This window comes from Camelus ferus, chromosome 17 (assembly GCF_009834535.1).
Source record: "Camelus ferus isolate YT-003-E chromosome 17, BCGSAC_Cfer_1.0, whole genome shotgun sequence".
NCBI classification, from domain to species: Eukaryota; Metazoa; Chordata; class Mammalia; order Artiodactyla; family Camelidae; genus Camelus; species Camelus ferus.
In genome coordinates, this window is record NC_045712.1 from 47033147 (window position 1) to 47054943 (window position 21797).

The following is a 21797-nucleotide window of genomic DNA, read 5'->3' on the forward strand; positions in this document are numbered from 1 at the left end:
TTTCTAGGCCAGTAACTTAAGCTGAGCCTCTGTCTTTCCATCTCTAAAAAGGGATAATAATAATTCCCATTCTTATGAGGATGATGGGAGGGACTGTATGAAAAGTGTTAAGCAGACTGCCTAGTTCCTAGCACATGTGTACAGATAAAAGCAACTCTCAGTGGTGAAAACGGTCACTACTGGTTGGAAACATTTCTTAAGCCCCTCCGCCATGTCTCCTCAATGCCCTGTATCTTTCATAGAACATAAAATAGATAAAATAAGTTAGCTGGTTCTCAGCCTGTCTCTCTCGACTACAGTAAGCACTCTGAGGGCAGGATTTTTCTTTAAATCCCTAGTAACTGGCACAGAGGAAGTACCCAGTAATTGAGGAAAGAAAGCAAGAAGGAATCTAACCTGTGCCTTTGTTAGAGGAATAACTATGAGAGTGGAGCTAAGCCAGGAAGAGGTGAGCACATGGCACAGTCTCTGGTTTTCAGTCTAAGAGATTGTGAATGGCAGGCGTACTCCTGGTTGGGGGGTGGGGGTGGGGTGAGTGGGGACAGGTCTGTGAGTTGACATTCTGCCATCCATCATGGCCCAGGTCGGTCCTGGTTTGCCCCACACAGAGAGATACACAGTTTAGCAGCAGCTGACCCCAGTCACTGTTCTGAGCTGGAGCAGAGAGGGTCCACTTATTAGAAAGCTAAAAAAATTAAATGAAAAACTTACCAGACTGTATATTCTTTTCAATAGTTTTTAATAGAGTCACCCAAGGTTAACTCCTGAAGTTCGTATTTATGCTTCCATCAGTAGATCTCAGTCCTTTGTCTGGTGAAACTGCACACAAAAGAGTAAATGGAGGGAGAGGGTCTCAGAAACTTCATAACATTTGTCTGTAGGGTCTTCACTTTAATATTTTTAGTATTAGTTGTAGGTTTAGGAATCATTAATTCTTATTCAAGAGAAACAGTCTGCACTGTCTTCACTGATACAGACTTTAATTATGCTCGCCAGAGGAAATAATTCATACCAGGAGGCTCTGTGCAGAAGTAAACCTGATTTTTTTTTTTTTTAGCCCCTTGAAGGGCCTGGATTACAAATGCAGCTCCATAATGTAGGTGTCATAAATGTGCTTTGAAATGGTGTTAACCGATTGCTCCTATCCTATCATCAGCCTAAGTCAAATGCTCCTAAGGGAATTTAACTTTAAACATAAAACTTATTGGAGGGATGACAAAAAAGCAGCCCTCGCTGATTAAATTTAAATTTACAATAGGAACATGGCTGAAACCCAGCTTCCAGAAGCTTGCTGGAAAAATTACAGCGTTGGGGAAATTTTAATCTAAAGACCATCTAATAGTGCGCCCTTCTAATTCACCGCCTCTTTCTGCTCTCCACCACCGGACCACGAGGTGCCTACCGCCTTGACCGGCTCCATAGTTGGAATTTCGCAGAGGCAAAAGGGTGAAATCGGATCGGGGACCAGGCATTCGCTTGTGGAACTCTTAAATGTCAAGGCAGTACTGAATGAATGGGGAGCGGATCCTGTTTCCCGCGGCTGCCCTAAAATAGGTTCCCTGCGCGGGTGGCCTGCTGGAGGTATCATATTTAGCTTAGGGCTTCTCTGGCCAGATCGGACCCTGCGAGGTGGTTACTCCAAAAAGGTTGGACGCTGGAAAGGTCACAGGTCAAGTCTCACTCGCCTGCCTCGTCCAGTCTCTACCCCGGGGGACTGCCGGGGAGGGGGGGATTCTCCCCGCCCGTTCCTTCCCTGGCAGATGCCCCGCGCTCCCGCACACCGTCCCCCAGCCCTTCCCAGCTTGGGCAGAGGGACCCTGGCCCCGGGTCAAGTGGGCGGCAGGCCGCCAGCAGCTCGCCAAGTATTAATAGAGAGGCGCCGGCCGCGGGAGGCTGGCGCCGGGGCCTCCAGAGGCGAGCGAAGGCAGCGCGAGCGCGTCCCCGTCCATCCCCGCGCGGTGGCGAGCGCCGAGCGGCTGCCGTGCGCACCTGCGGGTCCCCAAGGGGGGCGCTCCCTCGGCAACTGCAACCGCGGCCTGGACTGTGGGATCCGCGCCCGGGCCGCCCGGAGCCGGAGCAGCGATGAGCCGCGACCCGGACCGCGAGCGCCCGCTGGACGGTAACGACTCGCGGGCGCCGCGGCCTCTTAGCCTTTAACCCGCCCCACGCGGGGTTTAAAGACCGCCCGGTGCCGGTGGATCTGGGGGACCAGGAGGAGGGTTGTTTATTTTCCTGCAAGGTGGCTGGTGTGGGTAGGAAGCCCCGCTTTTCCTGGATTTCTGCACCCTTTTTTGCTCCTTTTCGGGTTATTTTGAGGATTAAAGAAGTCAACTTGGATAGAGCGCGGGTAGCCGCGCTCGGAACGCAGTGAGCTCTGGGTGGGCTTGTCAGTCAGACGCGTGACGGGTTTCAGTGCCCGGCACGCTGCCGCTGGTTCCCCAGGACATAGTAGGAGTCCCTTCCCTTTAAGAAAGATGATTTTTACTTCTGCTTTGAGACTGCCCAGCATCAGCCCCCCTCGCCCCCCTCGCCCCCAACCCCGCTCCTCCACAAACAGGCATTAGAAGAGACTACCTGATCTTACAGAGTGAGTGATGCCCTGATGTACTTCGGATTGGAACTTGGGGGTGAGGGACCCAGGATGCTAGTTGTTTAAAAAAGGCACCCCGCAGCAGAATTCTCCAAACTGCCTCCGGAACTCTGGTGTCATTTAGCTCTGCTGTGAAATAATGGTTACACGATTCTGCGAGGGAAGCGTTTAAGATTGCTCGAACTTGTGTTGAAATACTCTGAACCTTTTTTTCCCCATCAGAATTCACCTATTTGCATGTTCGCTGAAGATTTCAAACTAGACCCCTTCCCTGCCTCCGGTTACCCGCTGGTTATGAAGCCCTGCTCTAAAAGGTCATTATTGTTGCTATCCAGACATTCACTAACTAGTTAGTTGTTGACCTTTTAGGAGGAGTGCTCCTCCTGGAATAACTCCTGTTCGCAGCAATAACCCTTTTGGAATGTACTGAACACGACTTAATGAAGCTGCTGTTAAGTTGAAACTCTCTAGGGGCTGCAACTCAACAGGTGAGCCAGGTGTACTGGCCAGAGGTTCCCTGTGGATCAGCGATTTTCAGGGTGGGGCGTTTTGCACATTAGTTGGCAAGGCAAGAGTCACTGTGCTCCAAGAAACATTTCATTCCTTCCTTCCACAATCCCAAGGAAAGACATCATTATCCTGGATCCCCTTTTGAAAACGTTTATTTTTTTTTAAGTTGTATATTTGTTGTTTTCAGTAAAACAATAACATAAAAAACTGGCATTTTGTGGAACGTTTTGTAAAACTGTTACTTTTGTGTTTCTATGGGCAGCACACTGTAATTTTAAGACAAATAGTTATTTGAGGACTGATCGATTCATTAGACTATTGATTTTTTAAAATTCCTAATAATATGGCAGGCAAGACAGAGGGCAAGAACAGGCAGGATAATTGCATCTGACTACCTTAGCTCTGCACTCTTGGTTTTGTTTTATTTTTAATCATAATTCCTGTTTTAAAGCCACAAACCCTTTAGAACTCTGCTAGAAACTTAAAAAAAAAGTATCCAGTCTTCCTAAGTTAAGCATATGTCCTTGTCACCAGGTATGTCTGTGGCTTGTGATGACTTCAACAGGTGCTTGTATATGAATAGGGAAGTGCCAAGTTTAACCTGAAGTCTGAATTTTGGAGGATACCAAAAGGTTCAGGCTGCTGTCAGTCTGGGTATGCCTGAGCAGGTGACAAGGCGACAACATGTCTAATAACATCTAATTGTGCCAAATGTTTGCTATGACATCTTAAAAGAGTACAGGGTACGTATCTGTCAGACTCAGTAAATTTCCAAGTATGTATAACAAGACTGCAGGAGGTGGCATCTGATGAGTATATTAAATGACGCTCCTGTGTTTAAAAAAAAAAACGCTTGAGTATCTGTTACAGAATATACGTTATGGAAGAACACCATAGGGAAGCCTGTTGCTGATAAAGAATTCTTTTTTTAATTCCATTTTTGTTTTGTCGTTTTTTTTTTTTTGGGGGGGGTGGGGGATAATTCAGCTTATTTATTTATCTCACAGAAGTACTAGGGGGTTGAACCCAGGACCTCCTGCACGCTAAGCACGTGCTCTACCACTGAGCTCTACCCTCCCCTCTAAAGAATTCTTATTCCACTCTTCATGCTTTGATCCAGTTTGTAATCTGGCCTGAAGTCCACCCAAGAGATATTTAGGCAATTAATTCTATCAGACTCAAATTTTAGTTCCATTAGAAAGAAAGAATTCTTTGGACTCACATAACATTTTCCCCTATGGTTTGAAATAATAACAAAACCTTCCCCATAATTCAGCTTGCAAAGTCATTGTTTTTATTTTATTCAGCTTTGATTCTTGTTGAAACCTTTAAAAATGGAAAAAAAAAAACAAGTTTTACTGGTAAGGAACAGAAACTTTTTTTCTGTGGAAAAGCTGACTTTCATATACTGTTGTAAGTCTGGCATGTTGTAATAAAATTGAAACCATGACATTCAGGAACAGCGTTCCGGTGTAATTTTTTTTGGCCTCCTCTATATCTCTCTGTTTTCTTCCCCTCTCTAAACTTTTCACTTTTTATTTACTCCTTCCTATCATCATTTAAATGAACCCCATGGCAGGTAAAATCTATCACCAGTGGCTGATCCTTCATTTAGGATAGCAAGGGCTTACATTTATTGGACACTAACCTGCACTGCTGAGCTGTAAGCACTATTTTCTCTACCCCTCACTAGCAAGTCAATGGGAGGAGAGCTATTATGGTCTGCTTTTTTTTTTCTTTCTTTCTTTCTTTCTTTTTTCTTTTTTTTTTTTTTTTGAGAAAACTGAGGCTCTGAATGAGTGGCTGTCAGCTCTGAGTGTTCAGTCCAGGTGTCTAACCCCAGAGTCCACGCCCCTAGCACCTAACCCGGGGCCTGTGCTGCCAGCTGGGCTGTGATGTTGAACACCCACAGGTGGCATACGGCAGCATCCTTTGCCCGCCCATTCAGGGACCACAGGAAGAACGCTGGAGAGGCTCCTGGAAAGTGGCTCTAAGCTCACTGCAGTGACAGCAGCATCCTTCCCTCTTCCTATGGATGGGAAAGTTGGGAGGAAGGACTATTGATATTCAAAGGGCTGAAAGTGGCAGCTCCCCCTGCCTCTCTGGCCAGGGTACTGACGGGTGCTTTGCCCCTGGGGCAGGAATCCTCTGGGCACTAGGAAGGAAGGGCAGCTTGGCCTTTCTGAGGGAGAGGGCAATACCCCATGGGACACTCTCGATCGGCCCTTCTCCGAGCAGGTTTACCAGGGCTCCGATCTTTCTCAGGCTACAGCAGATAGGTCCACATTAGAAGGCAGTGCCCAGGGAGCAGGTAGGCCCTCAGCAGACGAGAGCTGTTCTCTCCAGGTAACTGTGGGAACAGAGGAAGGAGAAGAGCACATATTGTATACTCTGGCTGTCAGCCTGCTCTGACGTGTATCTCTGGATACGTGATTGAAACTCTGTGAGCCGGTTTCTTCATCTGTAAAGTAGGGTTAGAAACATCCACTGTTCATAGTCAGACTCACAGACTTACAAAACAAAGTTATGGTTACCAGGGGGGAAAGAAGATAGAAAGGCATAAAGTAGGAGTTTGGAATTTGCAGATACTAGCTACTATATATAAAAGAGATAAACAACAAGATCTACTGTATAGCATGGGGAACAATGTTCAATATCTTGTAATAATCCATAATGAAAAGGAATATGAAAAGGAATAGATGTATATATACTTATAAATGAATCACTATGATGTACACCAGAAATTAACAACAATGTAAACCAACTATACTTCAAGAAAATAAATAGATAAAATACAACCAGTAATAAGAAATATACAGTGTCCAGCAGGTAGCAGGCTCCCCATAAACAAACTTATTATGTCCAGAAAATAGGATGTAGGGGTTAGTGGGGTAATTGGAACGTGTCAGCACTATGCAACTCTCCAGACAGATAGGGTTAGGGTAATATCCATTCAACAGCATGGCGACTGGGCACTGGCTACCTGCTGATGCAGGCAGCCTATCAGATGTGTCAACAGACACACAGCTGTGTGTGTACTTTGGTTGCTACTACTGTGTCTTGGCAACTTTGGCTTTCATTTTGGGGAAAGACTGAAGAGAAGTTAATTTATAAATTAAAAGAGAAAAAGGAGTTAGGAGTTTAGGTGACTTGCGGGGAAGTGATTTTCAGAAAGCAGTTTGGTCCATGCCACTATGGAGTTACCCTCACCATCGACTCTCAAGACTTTATTCTTGCTCACTGATTTTTCTAATGTGAGTACTTTGGTAAACCCTGTATTGTCTGTACTGTAACACTTTTTAGAGTGTTTTTTGTAATTGTTTGTTTATATCTCTTTTTCTTGCATAAAATCCATGAGGGCTGGCATCATATGTTTCTATTTGTTGGATCCCAGCACCTAGCTAAGTGTCTGCAGAGTAGGCACATAGATTCAACATATGTTTGTTGGATAAACAAATAAATGCATGAATGAACAGGAGAGTGATGGGAGGTAACAAGGCATGATTCCTGAAATCCTTTAGTCCTTGTTGCTTTTGCATTTAATTCTTGGATTCATATTCCCTTTTTCCTCCTCCAAGTTGTTTATAACAGTAAAAATTTGTACGTGTTTACATGCCAAACAGTAGGGTGTTATTTAAAACATGTAAATGCCCTTTCATTGGATGGCTTAAATTATGGTAAGCTGTAAAATGCGATGTGAAGGCATGCTGTTTTTGGAAAATGTTTAAGTGTTGCAAGAGGATTTAGATGGAGGGATAACAAAGGATTAATAGGTGTTGCCTCTGGATGGATGGGATCATGGATATTAAAAAAATTTTTTCCCACTCGTTCATGTTTCTGATCCTTATGTAGTGAACTTGCTTTCTCTTATAAGGAGGAAACACAATATAAGAAATATGTATTATAAAACATTATCAAAAATCACTTACACTTCACTACCTAATCCCTTGTCACTGGACACTTCAATTGTCTTCTCAACTAATTTTCCAAATTTGCCTTTCCAACTTGTTTTGAACATTTAAATAAGTTCCAGAATCTCCGGGTTACAACATACCATAATTGACTTAAAGGAGATGAGCAATTGAAAAAGAAACTCAAAGTAAGGAAAAAAAAGTAACTCAGTGCCAATGACAAAGATATTAATGTCGCCATGTTAAATACATTGTTTTGGGGGAAATCATAGTCAAGCTAACTTCTGGTCTCCCCTCTGCCCTGGGCTCTCCCTCCTTTGTTGTGTAATGATGTTATGCCAGTTCATGAACACCTGATTAGTAAGTGTTCCCTGTGTTTTGTGTCTGTACTTGAGTTGCTTTCATGGTGATCATTGCTGAGTATCCTTCCCCTGCTGGCAGGGTTAGTTAGTTCCAGAAACAAGAACTTTGTGAAGCAGGGTGATATCTTCCCCTTTTTTTCTTTTTTAAAGTTACCATTCTTTGGGAATAGAGCTGTGAATGAGTAACATTTCACCTTAAGTATTTTTTTTTCTTTTTTCTAATCAAGGGATAGTTGATGTACAATATTATATGTTTCAGGTGTACAACATAGTGATTCATAATTTTTTAAGTTTATAGTCCATTTACAGTTATTATAAAAGACTGACTATTCTCCCTGTGTTGTACAATACATCCTTGTAGCTCATTTTATACATAATAGTTTGTACCTCTTAATGCTCTACCTCTGTATTGCCCCTCTCCTCACCCCTCTCCCCAATGGTAATGAATAGTTTGTTCTCTGTAACTGTGAATCTGTTTCTTTTTTTGTTATATTCATTAGTTTGTTTTATTTTTTAGATTCCACATATAAATGATATCATTTAGAATTTGTCTTTCTCTGTCTGACTTATTTCACTGAGCATAATACCCTCAACGTCTGTAAGTATTGTTGTACATGGCAAAATTTCATCCCTTTTTATGGCTGAATAGTAGTCCATTGTGTGTATATGTATATGTGTGTGTATGTATATATATATATCACATACTCTTAATCTATTTATTTGTTGATGGCCACTTAGTTTGCTTCCATATCTTGGCAATTGTGAACAATGCTGCTACAAATGTTGAAGTGCATGTTATTTTTTCTAATTAGCATTTTTGTTTTTTGCTGGATATATAGCCAGGAGTAGAATTGCTTGGTCATATGGTAGTTCTATTTTTCTGTAGTTTTCTGAGAAACCTCCATACCATTTTCCACAGAGGCTGCACCAATTTACATTCCTACCAACAGTGTATGAGGGTTCCTTTTCTCCCACATTCTTGCTAACGTTTGTTATTTGTGTTCTTTTTGGTGATAGCCATTCTGTGTGTGTGAGGTGACATCATTGTAGTTTTAATTTTCATTTCTCTGATGATTAGCTATATTGAGCATATTTTCATGTGCCTTTTGGCCATCTGTATACCTTCTTTGGAAAAATGTCTATTCAGGTTTTCTGCCCAAGTTTTTATTGGGTTGTTTTTTTTTCCTGATGTTGAGTTGTATGAGCTGTTTGTATATTTTGAATTTTAACCCCTTACCAGTCATATCATTTGCAAATATTTTATCCGATTCAGTAGCTTATCTTTTCATTTTTTTGATGGTTTCCTTTGCTGTGCAAAAGTTCTTAAGTTTAATTAGATCCCATTTATTCATTTTTGCTTTTATTTCCTTTGCTTTAGGAGACAGGACCCCTCCCCCCCATTGCTGCAATTTATGTTAAAGAGTGTTCCTCCCATGTTTTCTTCTAGGAGTCTTATGGTTTCCAGTCTTACATTTAAGTCTTTAAGAGCCATTTTGAGTTTATTTTTGTGTATGGAGTGAGGGAGTGTTCTAACTTCATTGATTTGCGTGCTGCTGTCCAGTTTTCCCAGTGGTTTCCAGCACCACTTATTGAAGAGACTGTCTTTTCTCCATTGTATATTTTTGCATTCTTTGTCATAGATTAACTGACTATATGTATGAAGGCTTATTTCTGGGCTCTCTACACTGTTCCACTGATCTGTGTGTCTGTTTTTGTGTCAGTCCACACTGTTTTGATTACTGTAGCTTTGTAGTTCAGTCTGAAGTCAGAGAGCGTGATTTCCCCAGGTGTGTTCTTCTTTTCTAAGATTGTATTGGCTATTTGAGGTCTTCTGTTTTTTCATACAAATTTTTAAAATTACTTGTTCTAGTTCTGTGAAACATGCTGTTTTGCATTTTTAATAACATCATTTATAATGTTTATAAATGTATAAATAATAGTTTATAATTTAACCAACCAAATATGCATTCCTAGACCTAACAATTATGTCTTACCCATTTGAAAAATTGTGATATATCTTTTAATTTACAGATTTACCCTCCTGTCCTTTTCTAGTCATATGATTAATTTTTGAAGATTCTGGGCCATTTGGTTTATAGAATTCTCCACAATTTGAATTTTGCTGCTTTTGTGCTCGTGGGTCAACATTTCCCTTGAAGAATGCTTTCTTTTGAAGTCCAGTGTATGCCACCCTAGCCCTCCCTTTCTCAGTCCTCTTAGCTAAGTTACATTTCCTAATCTGACCTTAAAATTCTAGAAACAACCATAAAGTCATTTTATCTATTAGCCTTTTTATTATTAGGCAATAAAACGTTTTGTTAAGCCTCTCCTATTTAGCTCCTCAATTCTTTCATTAACATCATTAAGCATTATAATGAGTTGGTTGAAAATTGATGCTCTCACTAATTATTTGAAATACTAGTAATTTGAGGGCATCATGGGGCAGCTTTATAAAAATTTATATTTTAAGCCCTCTTTTGACCTATATTCAAAAATTTTCATACTTTCTACTGTTTTTTGATTGCTTAATTTTCAGGCAATTATTTCTTGTCTTTACTGTTAGTATTAGTAAAATGTAGGAGTGCATTAAATGTTTAGAAATTGTATAGTTTGAAAAATATAAATGCTAAGTTACTTAAATTATAGTTTACAGAATAGGTAAGAGTCCTTTTTGTTAAAAATAAGAATTCATTTATACATATGGAACTGGAAGAATATCTACATGGGGATTAAAAGTAGTTAGTGGTGTATGATTGGCTGGATAATGGATTTTTTTCCTTAAGTTCTTTGGCTTATCTGTATTTTCTACGGTGAGTCTGCATTGCTTCTGACAGAAAATGGTTTTAATTTTTTTTTTCATTTAATCTTAAACGTTTTTGTCATTCATTCTAGGCCAGGCTTTCCAGCTATATTCTTATGGTTTTGCTTTTATATGGTTACACAGGCATGAATGTCAGTTCTATTGTTCAAATGAATCCTTACATTGGAATCTAAATGTGTTCTTGTTAATCCTCTGTTGCTAAATACTCAGGTTGTTTGAACATTTTTTTTTTTTATCACAAATAAGATACAGGAAAAAAAAATAACTGGCTGAAAATTTAAAATATAGAAGCAAAAAAAAAAAAAAAAAAAGGGAGAACTCTACTAGTCTGCAAAAGGATTAACAATGTTTTAAGTTTTATTTAATAGAGAGTTGAAAATTTACCGAGGAGTGCATGAGGATTACCCATCCCTAGAAATCCAGTGACTGGAAATATTTATTTATTTTTTGATAAATCATTGTATTGACCAATTTGCATTTTTGTTTTACTTTTATATACATTTTTATTGACGTACAGTCAGTTTACAATGTTGTGTCAGTTTCTGGTGTGCAGCACAGTGCTTCAGCCATACATGAACATACATATGCTTGTTTTCATATTCTTTTTCTTGACCAATTTTGCATTTGGTAAAGCTGCTGTTGGCAAAACAGTAGGCTGCTGTCTGGGTTGTGAGAGGGAAGGACAGGGTTTGAGCTTTGATCTTGAACTAGACCAAGGCTAGTTTCTGGCTCACAGAGCAGCAAGGCCCCTTTCTGAACATCGGTTCACTTCCCAGTATGGTGGAGGTAAGAAATAACACTGCTTACCTCAGGGGGTTTGGTGAGAACAATGGGAAGTACCTAGCACATTGAAAATACGTATTTCCTACCTTCCTCCCTCAATAAATATTTATCACATTGAATTATAGGGATAAATATGGATGGAATTCTATGGGGAGTATGTTTTAAAATAAGACTTGGTTTAAATACATTTTCCAAACCATATAGCAAATGCACTCTAATGTGAGAAAAGTAGACCTTTGGCTTTTATCCCCCCTAATAGGGTAATTGGGAAAGGACAGTGATGTTCAAGGTTCTTGCTGCTCAGAACTGAAACAGCACAGGCAGAGACTGTAATGGAGAAATATAGCATAGGAGAGAGAGAGAGGGATTTTTACCTTTTTTTTTTTTTTTTAGTTGGATTGTAAAATGGTGTAACTGCTATGAAAAACAGTACAGAGGTTCCTCAGAAAATGGAAAATGAAACTACCATATAGCTACCAGTTACTCCACTTCTGGATAAATATGCCAAATAATTTGAAACAGGGTCTTAAAGAGAAGAGTGCTGGCTTATAGCAGCTCTGTTCATAATAGCCAAGAAGTGGAAGCAACCCACATGCCCATCAGTGGATGAATATATGTACTAAATATGGTACATACATAGAATGGAATGTTATTTAGCCTTAAAAATGATAGAAATCTGTCACATGCTGCAAGATATATATGAATCTTAAGGACATTATGCTAAGTGAAAGAAACCAGTCATAAAAAGACAAATACTGTATAATTCCACTCATATGAAGTAGAAAGTAGAATGGTGGTTATCAGGGACAGAGGGTTAGAGGAGTGAGAAGTATTTAACGGGTACAGAGTTTCAGTGTTTCAGTTCTGCAAGATCAAAAAGTCCTGGAGATCTGTATCACATCAGTGTGAATACACTTAACACAGTGAACTCTATACTTAAAAATGGTTATGATGGTAAATTTTATGTTGTGTGTGTTTTTTTTTTTACCACAATAAAGAAGAATTCCCAATTTAAAAATAAATAAACACGCAAACAAAAATACTTTCAAGGATAGAAAAATGTGTAAGATAATTTAAAAATTTACTTGCCTGCCTGAGAAAGTTTGACCTTCTGTGTGTATCTTGACATTGCCACGGTGAGCACTGAATACTATTGTAACACTTCTCAGAAGTCGAGATGCGTCCATCTGTCTCTTGGTCCCTTCACTGAATGATGTCAGATTGCTGTTCTTGAATTCTTGTATCTTCTTCTGTCCTGACTGTCCCCTTCATCATGATTTCCCATGAGTGTCAGCTGTATTTTCTTTCTCCTAATAAATCCTAGTAGCATTTTAAGTCACTATTTGCCACACTTACTCCAGTTGCTTGGTTATCACCTCATCTTGGTTTTTTGGCTCACAGAAGTTTGGAATTGTCCATGATCCAAGGTAGATTGCCCCTGAATGAGGTCGGAAGAGGTCTACAAGCAGAGGTGATCAGTATCTGCTCCCTTGCCATTGTTCTATTTATTTTGCATTCCTCTCTATTCTTGTGTACATTCTGGATGGTGGACCTTGCCAGATAAGGAGCTTCCATACAAAGTGTGTGTAAATGCAAACATATTTCTATGTACACATATGCATGAATAATTACAGCTCATGTTTACAATTGGAAGAAACCAATAACATTTTATTGCTCAAGAGATACACATGTAAACGGAGGTGGCAGGTAAGTCCCAGTTTAAGGGAGAGTTACAGCTTTCTACTCACCAAACTGCACTGGGAGTATGATTCATCCCTGACCCTCATGGAAAGGACGGTTCCAGCATGTTCTCTCCCTCCTTGCTCTGTTTCCATTACTCCCATCAGCTGCACCACTAAGAGGTCCACAGTACAGCTGACAGGAGGCCGAGCAACTGTGCTTCCCTCTTTTTTACATTGTGCATGATTCTTTTAAGAGCTTTATTGAGGTACGATTTCCACATCATAAAACTCACCTGTTTGTGCAGTTCAGTTTTTAGTAAATTTTACGAGTTGTGCAACCGTCACCACAATCCAACTTTAGATCATTTCTGTGGATGTGATATTTCAAAAAACCATTACTGTGCTTTTCTTCTGCTACTTCTGAGTACCTGCTCTTCTCTGCAAGTAGATGTCTGCCTGAGACAGAGTATGATCTTTACAGGTAGAATGCAAAGGGCAAGACAGTTGCTGATTGGATTACTATGGTCAAAATGAGGGTCTCAGAGCAAAACAATAGTTTTGCAAAACAGGCTATTGCCCGGAGACAGGACTTTCTAAATTCTTTTAATTCCCCTTGAACTAGACCTCAAAGACAAAATCATGGAGTTTTGTCCATAGTACAGAGAAGAGTCCCTTTTGCACCTTTAAAGGGTATCCATCAAGCTAGGGTCAAAAAAGAGAATATTTAATTTAAAAAAAAGTCACTGAAAAATCTCCACTCAAGACATGAAGGGATAAGGGGGCCAGAAAAAGAGACTGAAGCAAGATAGGCCAGTACTGACAGACTTATTACTTGAGATCGAAGCCAAGGACCCTGGAGGGGCAGTAAATCATTTATGTATATGGTAATTTAATGGGAACACTGAAGGTAAAAACAGAGATCTTTACCATCTTCTCTCAGAGGAGGCCACCTGGCAGCCTCTTCAAAGTAAAAGAGTGATGGCTCCCTGAAGATGATGGATGAAGGGATGGAGGCTGGATTTAGCTCTCCAGGAGGTGGAGGTGACTCAGAGAGACCCTCTTGTCCTCAGAGGAAGGTAGTTGGATGGAGTACCCTTGGTCCTCCCAAGGGTCTGTCTCTTATGAGAACAAAGCAGAAACAGTGGGATAGACCTGCTCTGTTAAGGAGCTGGTGAAGGACAGGGTATAATCCCAGAGGGGTCTGCATTATTACCAACAGCCAAGGTGAGGCCAATTCAGGAAAAACGGATGTGGGGCTTGAGGAGGGCTGTGTCCCAGGTCTCGGCTGAGTCCCTGGGACACCCCGCCAAGTGTGGGTCCTTGGCTTTACGCAGGAAAGAATTTAAGAGTGAGCCACAGTTGAGTAAAGGTAGATTTATTTAGAGAGATACATACTGCACAGAGTGTAGGCTATTTCAGAAAGCTAGAGAAAGGCCATGAAATGTCAGGGTTGGGTGCTCAGGTTAAAGCAAAAGTAGATGCACACCCCATAGACAGAGTGTGGGCCGCCTCACCCAGAAGGGAGAGCGGCCCTGAGGTGTGGGGTTGTTAGTTTTTATGGGCGGTAGCTTCAGATGCTAACAAGTGGGAGGATTATTCCAGCTACTTTGGGAAGGGGGCTGGGGTTCCCAGGAATTGGGCCACCACCCACTTTTTGACCTTTTATGGTCAGCCTGGGAACTGCCGTGGCACATCAGGATGCCATTTACCACGGTAATATAGTGCAATGAGCATATAATGACGCTCCAGGTCTACTAGAAGTCAAATCTCCCACCGTCCTGAGCCTCAAGGTCTACTGGGAGTTGACTCTTCCACCATCCTGGTGTTAACTGCTGGGTCATTCCTTGAATGACTGTGCCCTGCCCGCTTCCCTCCTGTCTCAGGGCCGCCTTGGGCAGGGAGCATCCGCAGTATCTGACCAAGATGAGAGAGAGGAGCCCACGATTATGCCTCAGCCATGACTGCCAGAGGGGAAGGGAGTGAAGCTGTAGGCCAGTGAGATTACCCAGAGACAAGGGTGCCAGGGTCCCTGCCCCTCCTCCGTCCTGAAGTGGAGTATCACCTGCTTTCCTCCCTGTGCAGCCAGAAGCCATCAGGAGGACGATTAGGAGAGAGGGCAGTGAAGATCTGAGAGACCAAGCATTTTTCCTGAGCATTGTAAACCTGAGCGCTGCCTCACGGGGCTGTTTAATTTACTGCATCTGACCAAATTTTAACCAGATTGGACTAAATAGATTGTGTTACCTCCTTCCATCAGTGGAGACTCCTGGGGAGCATAAGATTGATTAGAGACCCTGAATAAAGACACAAGCAGACCTTTTTTATTTACTTTGCTTTACTGCGCTTCCCTGATACTGTGCTTTTTACAAATAGGTTTGTGGCAACCCTGTGTTGAGCAAGTCTATTGGTGCCACTTTTCCAAAAGCGTTTGCTCACGTTGTGACTCTGTGTCACATTTTGGTAACTGTCACAGTATTTCAGACTTTCCCATGATGATTCTCATATTTCTATGGTGATCTGTGCTCTTGGACGTTACTGTTGTCATTGTCTTGGGCACCGTTACTGTTGTCATTGTCTTGGGGCACCATGAACCATGCCCATACAAGACGGCAGCCTGAATCTATGAGTGTGTGTGTGTGCTGACTGCTCCCTGGACCAGCCGTTCCCCCATTTTCCTCCCTCTCCTTGGGCTTCCCTATTCCCTGAGACACAGCAACACTGAAATTAGGCCAATTCATAACCCTTCAAAGGCCACCATGCATTCAAGGGAAAGGAGGAGTCTCATGTCTCTCACTTTAAATCAAAAGCTAAGAAAGAGTGAGCTTAGTGAGGAAGTCGTGCCGAAAGCCGAGATAAGTTGAAATCTGGGTCTCTTGCACCCAACAGTTAGCCAAGTTGTGAATGTAAAGGAAAAGTTCTTGAGGGACATTAAAAGTGCTACTCAGTGAACACGTGAATGACAAGAAAGAGACGCAGTCTTTTTGCTGATAGTTGGAGTGGTCTGGATAGAAGATCAAGTCAGACACAACATTCCCTGAAGCCCACGCCTAATCCAGAGCCGGGTCCTAACTCTCTGCAATTCTGGGAAGGTTGAGAGAGGTGAGGAGGCTGCAGAAGAAAGTCTGAAGCCAGCAGAAGTTGGTTCACGAGGTTTAAGGAAAGAAGCCGTCCCCATAGCATCCAGGTTCAAGGAGAAGCAGCAAGTGCTGATGTAGGAGCTGCGGCTAGTTTTGCAGAAGATCTGGCTCAGGTCATTCATGAAGGCGGCTCCACTGAACAACACAGCGTCATTTAACCAGAGAGGTTAAACCACTACTTGGCAGCCACAGAACCATGTAGGGTTAGAATGGGTGCTAGGAGCCCCTTGTTCCAAATTCCACAGTGTTCTTTCTGCGCACATTGTCAGAGCAGATAATTAAATGCAAGAAATCAACCCTGCAAAATACTGATTAAGTCAGAGCTGGATTTATATTTGTTTCCACCAGCATCTGTGGTATCTTGGTGCAGGGCTAGTGATTTCAGCGTCCAAGAGCTTCCTAGTGGGAAATACTGCAGAGCAACTATCTAAATCACTTGATGTCAGCAAGCTGTTATTAAATATTAAAATCTGTTTTGGTGATTTAGCTGCAGCATTGACGAATCTCACACTTCCACACTCCCTTTTCTGTCTCTTAAATATATTACTAAATCCTCCCTTTGTTTAAGTTTCCTAGCTGATAAGACTGTTCCCAGTTCAGCACTCTGGATGCTGTGCTGTTTGATCTCCTAATACTTTGCATCGACTTACAAAATCAATACAGACTTAGTTGGTATTTTATGACCTATCTTATCTGTTCTTTCAGATGCTATGTGGGGAAAAAAAATACATCCAGGGAACATATTTTCTGCATACGCGTTTTCCTCATGGTATATTCTGCTGTGCCATCGGCTCAGCTTTATTTCAGGACCTAATTTGTATGAAGCAGTGATAGAGGAGAAAGGAAATCTATGAAAAATTGAATTTCCTAGTATTTGTCAGTAGTCTTATTTTTCAAGTTGATGGCACAACAAAAGAGAATTTTCGAAAGTAATTGTGGAACACTACATATGATGACAGTTTTGCCCGAAAGTGTTCAATACAGTATGTCAGCGTAGCAGTTAATTGTTCTTTTATTGTTTCACCTGTGTTAGTCCAGTCTCCCTGGCGAGAGGGGCTGCCTGGTTTAGCGGAGAGAGAAGAGATGTTGCAATCGATCACCGTTTAAATATCAGCTCTGCTGTTTGCTAGACCAGCTGTGTGACCTCCATTAAGTTAATTAACCTCTTTGATCCTCATTTCCATATCTGTAGAATTGGGCATGCTACTTGCCTCATAATGTGTTATGAAGATTTGCACAAAGACATGTAAGTACCTAGCCCAGTGTTTGTCTGGGCCACAGGCACTTAAAAAAATGGCAGCCACTCGTTTTGATTTGTTTTTTCCAGAAACAGATCGCGAGTCAAGGATAGGTGGTACCTTTGGAAGGTGGTCCCAGGGAGGCAGAGAATAGTTTACAAAGCAAGGTCGCACGGTGGGTGGCTACAGCTTACTTCCGCTGGGTGGGTAGGGTGTTGATGAAGAACACACAGCTCGGAGTTACCGTATGAAGGACAAGAGGGCTGGAGGTGTACACACCGATTTCTGTCAGTTGTTGGCTAAGTGATGCTGACACGGGTATTCACTTTTCAGAGCATCAGGTCTGCCATGCAAGTGGGCAGAATAGAAAGGCCGCAGGCAAAGAGGTGAAGGTGCTAGCACTTGGAAATCAGAGAGCTTGCGCATGGACAAGACCCCGGAAGGACCCCCCACCCTACTTTTGTTAACTAAGATTACATTTCCTTACTGGAGAACTTTTGTTTTCCTAGGTCTCCATCGCGTGGTGGGCTGAAGCCGCCTTGTATCAGCTCATGGAAGAGTGTCAAATATTCAGAAATCTTGTAAACCAATCTGTAAACTATTGATACCTTGAAATTAGCTTGATGGGATTCTGCATACCATAGAAGTAGGCGAATGCTATCAGTCGGGGTCTTTTTCTCTTCAGAAACAATTTCAGCAGCACACCACTGTCCCCATCCCTTGTCTCCCAGTAGATGGAACATAGGAATCACATGCACAGGCTCGGGAATCAGATAGATCTGAGGTCAAATCTGAGCTCTGACATCTTTTAGCTGTGAAGCCCTGGGAAAGTGACCTAACTTCTCTGAGCCTCAGCGTCCTTGTCTGTGAAATGAGGATGTCTATAACCTGAACAGCTGTGATGAAGATTAAATGTAAAGACATGTTGTGAGTAAGGAGCACTGTGGAATAAGGACTTCATTATTGGAATGAACCCTTACACGATTGTGGGAGGAGCTGTGAAAGCAAAATTCCACAAGGGGAAGTTAGAAGTCAGAGAAAAGTCACTCACCAGCCCTGCTGAAGCTCTGCCGAGAGTGGATATGAGAGAGCTTGTCTGGAAATCCGTGAGTGCAGGCATACACAGCTGCCAGTGTGACTGTGAAAGGACCTGGCGGAAGAACGCTGCTTCTCTATGCAGCTGCCCTCTCTGGGGATCAAGAACCACGTGTACAGATGAGAGAAGAGACTGAGGCCAAGCTGCAAAGTACTAGCATGTACCCATCACTGTGTCCTACCTCCAAGACTGTCAGCAAGGGTGCTTCTTCACTTCTGCCAGAGAGCAGAGCCAAGAGCCACAGAGAATACTGGGCTAGGGAGCCACCCCAGAGGGCAGAATCAGACCCCCTTCAATACATGCAGCGTGCGCCTTGTTAGATTTCAGAACTGCTCCGGGTCAGTGCCTGGCCCTGTGCCCTCAGTCTTTCCGGGGCAAGTTGGTGGCAGTTATCCCGACCTTCACACTATTGTGTGTTGTGTGTGGTGTCGGATAACTTGTGTTTTAGTTTATGGGTTCCCTGGACCAAGAACAGCTGCAACTGAGCAGCCCTGTCTGCCTGTGGGCCTGAAACAAATAATGAGATCCCAGAATCCAAGTCTGTTCTATAATGGGATAAGATTTGGGAGGTCCTGGGAAAGGAATGAGCATATTTTGTGGACGGGAGGAATGAGAGTAATTTGTGGTCAGAGGGTAGACTCTGATGGGTTGCAAAGATGGCTGCAAATCCCTTCCTTCCTAGGATGCGTACCACTTTGCAACGTGACGTTGCCTTCTGCCCGCAAGAGGTGAGCTTTGTTCCTAGATCAGTAAGTACAATTTTCCTTGTGCCTTGTTTTGACCAACAGAGCAAAAGTTAAAAAAAAAAAAGATGTGACATCCAGTCCAAGATCTTTCAAGAAGCTTTGTGGCTTTTGCCTTCACTGTCTTTGAACCTGCTGTCACCTGCTAAAGAAGGCCAGTCTAATCTCTTGGATAATGAAAGCTTGCAAGGAGAGTGCAGACCAGCTATCTCATCTTCCCACTCTGAGCTCAGCTCCAAGCCGACACACAAGTCGTACTACGTTTTGGGGTCATTTGTTGCACAACTATAGATAATTTATACACCCTCCCAATAAATTATTTTTCTGCTTAACTTCACCAGAGAGGGTCTTAGTCTTTTGTATCTTCACAGGGTTGTTGTGTGGGTTAAATGTACTACTGTTGGTAAAGGACTTATCAAAACCTGGCACGTAGCAAGTGCTAAATAAATGGTGGTTGTTATTATGTGAAATTGGTTCTCAATGCTTATGAGAGTATCATGTGGACAGCCCTTAGAGGACCTGATAGACCTACGAAAGGGGGTACACAAGCATCAAACAGTCTGTGTGCCACTAAATCACAGTTCCCTCAAATTCAAAATGAGGACATTTCCTAAACTATCTGTATGTGCCTGTCAGGCTCAAAGATCCCTTGATCCTACACAAAATTGGCCAAAAACCAACCTTGGCACATCTTATAGATGGAGCCAAACTCATGCTTCGTTGGGTCTCAGCTGTGGAATAGCCCCTGCCAATGCCTTTACAGTTGATTTTGCAGCGTTCTGTGAGCGCCTCATTTATCAGCAGAAGAGTAGCAATGAGATGTGTGGGTGTCCCCGGAGCTCCTGCATCTGCCACACCAGGGGCACTATCTATAATGTAGTTTATGTGACTGTGTTGGCTTCCAGGTAGGTTAGCATTTTTGGAATATTTGCTTTGATTGTATACGGAGGGGAGGCTGTTTCTGTGCGACATAACGGATGAGGAGGAAGATGCTGGTGGTGGCCTCACCTTCTTCTCAGCATTACTGAGCAATTCATCCCTGAATCCAGATTTGCATTCCCTACTTAGCAATGGGTATGCCCTGCAAGGAAGAGTCCTCCCTCCTTAGAAGGTGGTGTAGACCCTCTGTTTCCACTTAAAGATGCTCCTTAGAGAAGTCTTCTTGCCATTCTAAGCAGCTTCTCAGTACAGTCTTTCCAGTCTCATGTGATAAACTCCACAAAGGGGTTTTGGGAAGCGTAGTCCTCTGCACTAGAGGGTGGCCACGTGCGAATGTCACAGCACGAGTGTTGAACCACTAAGGAGCCGAGAGTCATTGCCCTCTACTGACCTAGAGACCTAGAGGGTGAGCCCAGGCCAGGAGGCAGAACCCTGGGCACAGATGAGCATCCCATCAGAGTTAATCAACAGATCATGCAAACGAGGCACCCATTTATAGCATTTATTTAAATCCTCATTTAAATTGCTGGTTAAATGGAATCATTTAAAATCCCAAAGTCAACACTTGGCAAATTGGTTTTAAAACTTTATGCTAAATTGTAGCACATTGCAATTTAATACATCATTCCAAGATAATTGCTTATTGCTTTAGGAGTACAAAATATGCGTCCGAATAGTTCGGAGCGGTTGTTAAGACACAAGAAGCAAATATGTTCTTATTTGCCTTCTTTGGGAAAAAGGTAGAATGTGGTCATGATGAACATGATGTCTGAGTGCAGGCTGTCCGGCTTTGAATTCTAGCTCTGCCATCTCTCTAGCCTCAGTCTTCCTATCTGTAAAATGGAGTTAATAAAGATGATTTCTGAGAATTAAATGAAGGAATCCTTATAAGTTACCTAGCTCAGTACCTGCAAATTTCCAACAGTTGTTAACAATTATTATTTTCTAAGTACAATTATATTTTTGTTCCCTTTCTGCCATACTATTATTAGAAAAGACAAAATTGCACAAGCAGCTGGCATTATATATATACATATATTTTATATATATATTTATTTATATATATATTTATTTTATATATATGTATATTTTTTTGGCAATGCTATTCTAGATTCTTTGTTAAGACAGTACTCTACCCATTGGTAACAAATATCCTGACTTGGACTTAAGCAGCATATTTTTAAAAAGAGAAAAAAATAACAGTATTCTCTGAGAGTAACTTGGATGACCTCCAAGTTTTGGAGAATAATAAAAATAGATGCGAAACTCTTAAGGTCCAGAGAATATACTTACTAAGCTGTGTCTAATTGGTTTTAACTTTCCTTAGTTGGAAATGTCTACAGAAACCGTATTCGGAATATTAGTTATGGTTCTTTGGTTTCACAGAACACGGAATGACTTGTGCTCACTTACTGGGGGAGTTTATTGGAAGGATTTTAGAGAACTCACAGAACTGGAGTTGGATAAGACAGGAGCCAAGGCAACTGGAGATCTGGAAGATTCAGGACTTGGAGATACCTTAACTGACAGTACTGCCAAGACTGCATCCTGAGTGGGGAGAATGGTTCCAGCTGGAATGCTGGTTAGACCGAAAAGTCCCCAAGCAAACAAGCAGACTCAAAGTGGGCACTCTCCCTACTCAGGCTTAAATCTCAGAAAACACAGGCGTCACTGATAAAGCAACAAGTCTCATCTAATGTTTCATAAGTATATGTAGTGGGAAGCGAGATGAAGAGTCAGGGAGGGTACAGGGTCAAGATGGCAGAGGGGGAAATGCCAATAGGAACTGTGACTACTGGGTGGTGAGGGGGCGGGCAGTTGCTGATGAAGAGGGCAAGACTCAGGGAGTGCAGCTCCTGGGAACACGTGGCACCCTGTGCAGTGGCTCCTGCTGAGCCCAGTGAAAGCACATGGTCCACAGCCATGTTCCCCAGCCTGGGGGTGAAATTTACTACCTGGCTATGCCAATCACGTTTTCTCAGGGA

The 21797-nt window shown here is 42.2% G+C and overlaps 1 protein-coding gene across 2 annotated transcripts in view; it reads left to right on the forward strand.

Annotated features, from left to right (window-relative positions):
- The first annotated feature begins 1619 nt into the window (after window positions 1-1619).
- The window catches only part of GADL1 (glutamate decarboxylase like 1), a 134164-nt gene continuing 113986 nt past the window's right edge, over window positions 1620-21797 (forward strand). The window contains exon 1 of one of the 2 annotated variants that reach the window (XM_032459372.1): window positions 1620-2119. In XM_032459372.1, coding sequence (XP_032315263.1) covers window positions 2083-2119 — 37 coding nt within the window. In that variant the 5' untranslated portion in view covers window positions 1620-2082. The remainder of the gene's footprint in view (window positions 2120-21797) is intronic. The other variant, XM_032459373.1, reaches the window with a different exon arrangement.